The 1,950-nt window shown below is 34.6% G+C and overlaps 1 protein-coding gene across 2 annotated transcripts in view; it reads left to right on the top strand.

Moving 5' to 3' along the window:
• rasef2 (RAS and EF-hand domain containing 2) overlaps window positions 1-1,950 on the top strand; it is a 9,768-nt gene that overhangs the window by 1,041 nt on the left and 6,777 nt on the right. The window contains exon 2 of one of the 2 annotated variants that reach the window (XM_016521299.1): window positions 538-690. In XM_016521299.1, coding sequence (XP_016376785.1) covers window positions 538-690 — 153 coding nt within the window. Of the gene's footprint in view, window positions 1-537; window positions 725-1,950 lie in introns of those variants that run through there. The other variant, XM_016521300.1, reaches the window with a different exon arrangement.

The raw sequence follows: 1,950 nt of genomic DNA, 5'->3' as shown, positions 1-1,950 counted from the left end.
ATACAAATGTATTATAAACATACTACTTGAATTTCAAGTATATTTAATACTATTTATTAATACTATTTATTACATTTAATACTACGTCTTTTTCACCTGGGTCCCCACGGGTAAACAAGCTAATAAATCACACAGAATGAAGTTTTTAGAAAATCTAAAAATGCAGAAAGTTTCCTGTGAGGGGTAGGCCCGTTTATAATTTCTGGATGGTTACCCCACTAAAACATTTTTGACCTTAAAAAAACAAAAACATCAAAATGACTCTTCAGAAACGTTGGTGTTTTTTTTTTGTTTGTTTTGTTTTGTTTTTTTGTCAATCATGCCAATATCTGCCTTCACAACTGGATTTTATTTAAACAAAAACATCAAAATGACTCTTCAGAAACGTTGGTGTTTTTTTTTTGTTTGTTTTGTTTTGTTTTTTTGTCAATCATGCCAATATCTGCCTTCACAACTGGATTTTATTATTATTATTATTATTTTTTTTTTTTTATCTTTTCACGTATATATTGTATTGTGCTGCTTGTGTGTCTGCAGGCAGTGGGATGAATTGAGGGAGATGTATGAACAGATCCACGCCACATCAGATGAGCTGTTACTGCAGCAATATGAGAACCTCATCAAGGCTCTTGTGGTTGAGAGCAAAGAGCACGGGATGGAGAGTGAACAACTCGAGACCAGTCTACGAAGGTGTGCATTTCCAGAATTCAGCTGGGATGCTGTGGTGAATCACTATTTACAACAGCTGGTTTGGCTCTTTCAGATTGTCTTGACCAGCTGAGATGTTATGAAGGACAAAAATTGCACCTTGATATAATGTCATGCACATTTTGAAAGAGCAAAAACTCTTTTTAAAGAATTAAAGGCAATTTTAATGGCAAAAGCCATTTTTTAAGCATTTTAATTATCATATTTTGTGTGTGTGTGTGTGTGTGTGTGTGTGTGTGTGTGTGTGGTTTTATGTCACCATATATAGCCTACCACTCAAGGGGTCAGCTTAGAACTTTTATGCAAATTATTAGGCTTCATAGGTTCTCTTTTTTCTCAATATAGCACCTTAAAAGAGATTTGAGCCATCGACTCACAGGCGCTCTTAATTTTGCTGTTATAATGCTGCCATCATGTGGCCATTGTTGGTATACGACTCTGTCATCCTTGCTTATATTTCACTAGCCGCAATGGTTGTGATCATCTTGTTTCTTTTTTAGGTTACATCAAGTGACAAACAGTAGGTGACATAGTTACATCAACACGATGCTCATATCCAGCTATGGTAACGTAAATAATAAGGTTCCTCTCAGTTAATGTGCGTGTGTGTCAAAGTATCTGAGGCAGGCTAAAAGTTAACGATGACTAAATCATGTAAATGCTCGAGTTAGTCTAAGACTTAGGCCTAGGTGTGGTGCACTGTTTGCACAATGACACAGCCAAAGAGAGATAAGGAAAAAATAATAATATAGGCCTACATTCAGAAAGAATGCCAATAGGATATTTGTTTACTTTTTTTGTTTACTTTCGAATTGCTGTGGTGAATCACTATTTACAACAGCTGGTTTGGCTCTTTCAGATTGTCTTGACCAGCTGAGATGTTATGAAGGACAAAAATTGCACCTTGATATAATGTCATGCACATTTTGAAAGAGCAAAAACTCTTTTTAAAGAATTAAAGGCAATTTTAATGGCAAAAGCCATTTAAGCATTTTAATTATCATATTTATTTTAAATTGTCATTTTGCAGCTTCCTTGGATGTTTTCAGGCTTTCTAGTGGGATTGAGACTATTACAGAATTGGATACAGTATTGCAGTATGTACAGAAAGATTGTACAATGTCAGATTAATGAATCCACTTTTAATATAATTGTGAATTTCCTATATACTACATTGTATGGTGGACAGAGGAACTGGTCTGGGGTTTTTTTTCTGTTCAGGAAGTGTTTTTTTTTTTTTTT

The sequence above is a fragment of the Sinocyclocheilus rhinocerous genome, unplaced genomic scaffold (assembly GCF_001515625.1).
Source record: "Sinocyclocheilus rhinocerous isolate Xijiao unplaced genomic scaffold, SAMN03320098_v1.1 scaffold659, whole genome shotgun sequence".
Lineage (NCBI taxonomy): Eukaryota > Metazoa > Chordata > Actinopteri > Cypriniformes > Cyprinidae > Sinocyclocheilus > Sinocyclocheilus rhinocerous.
This window is presented reverse-complemented; position numbering and strand designations above follow the sequence as displayed.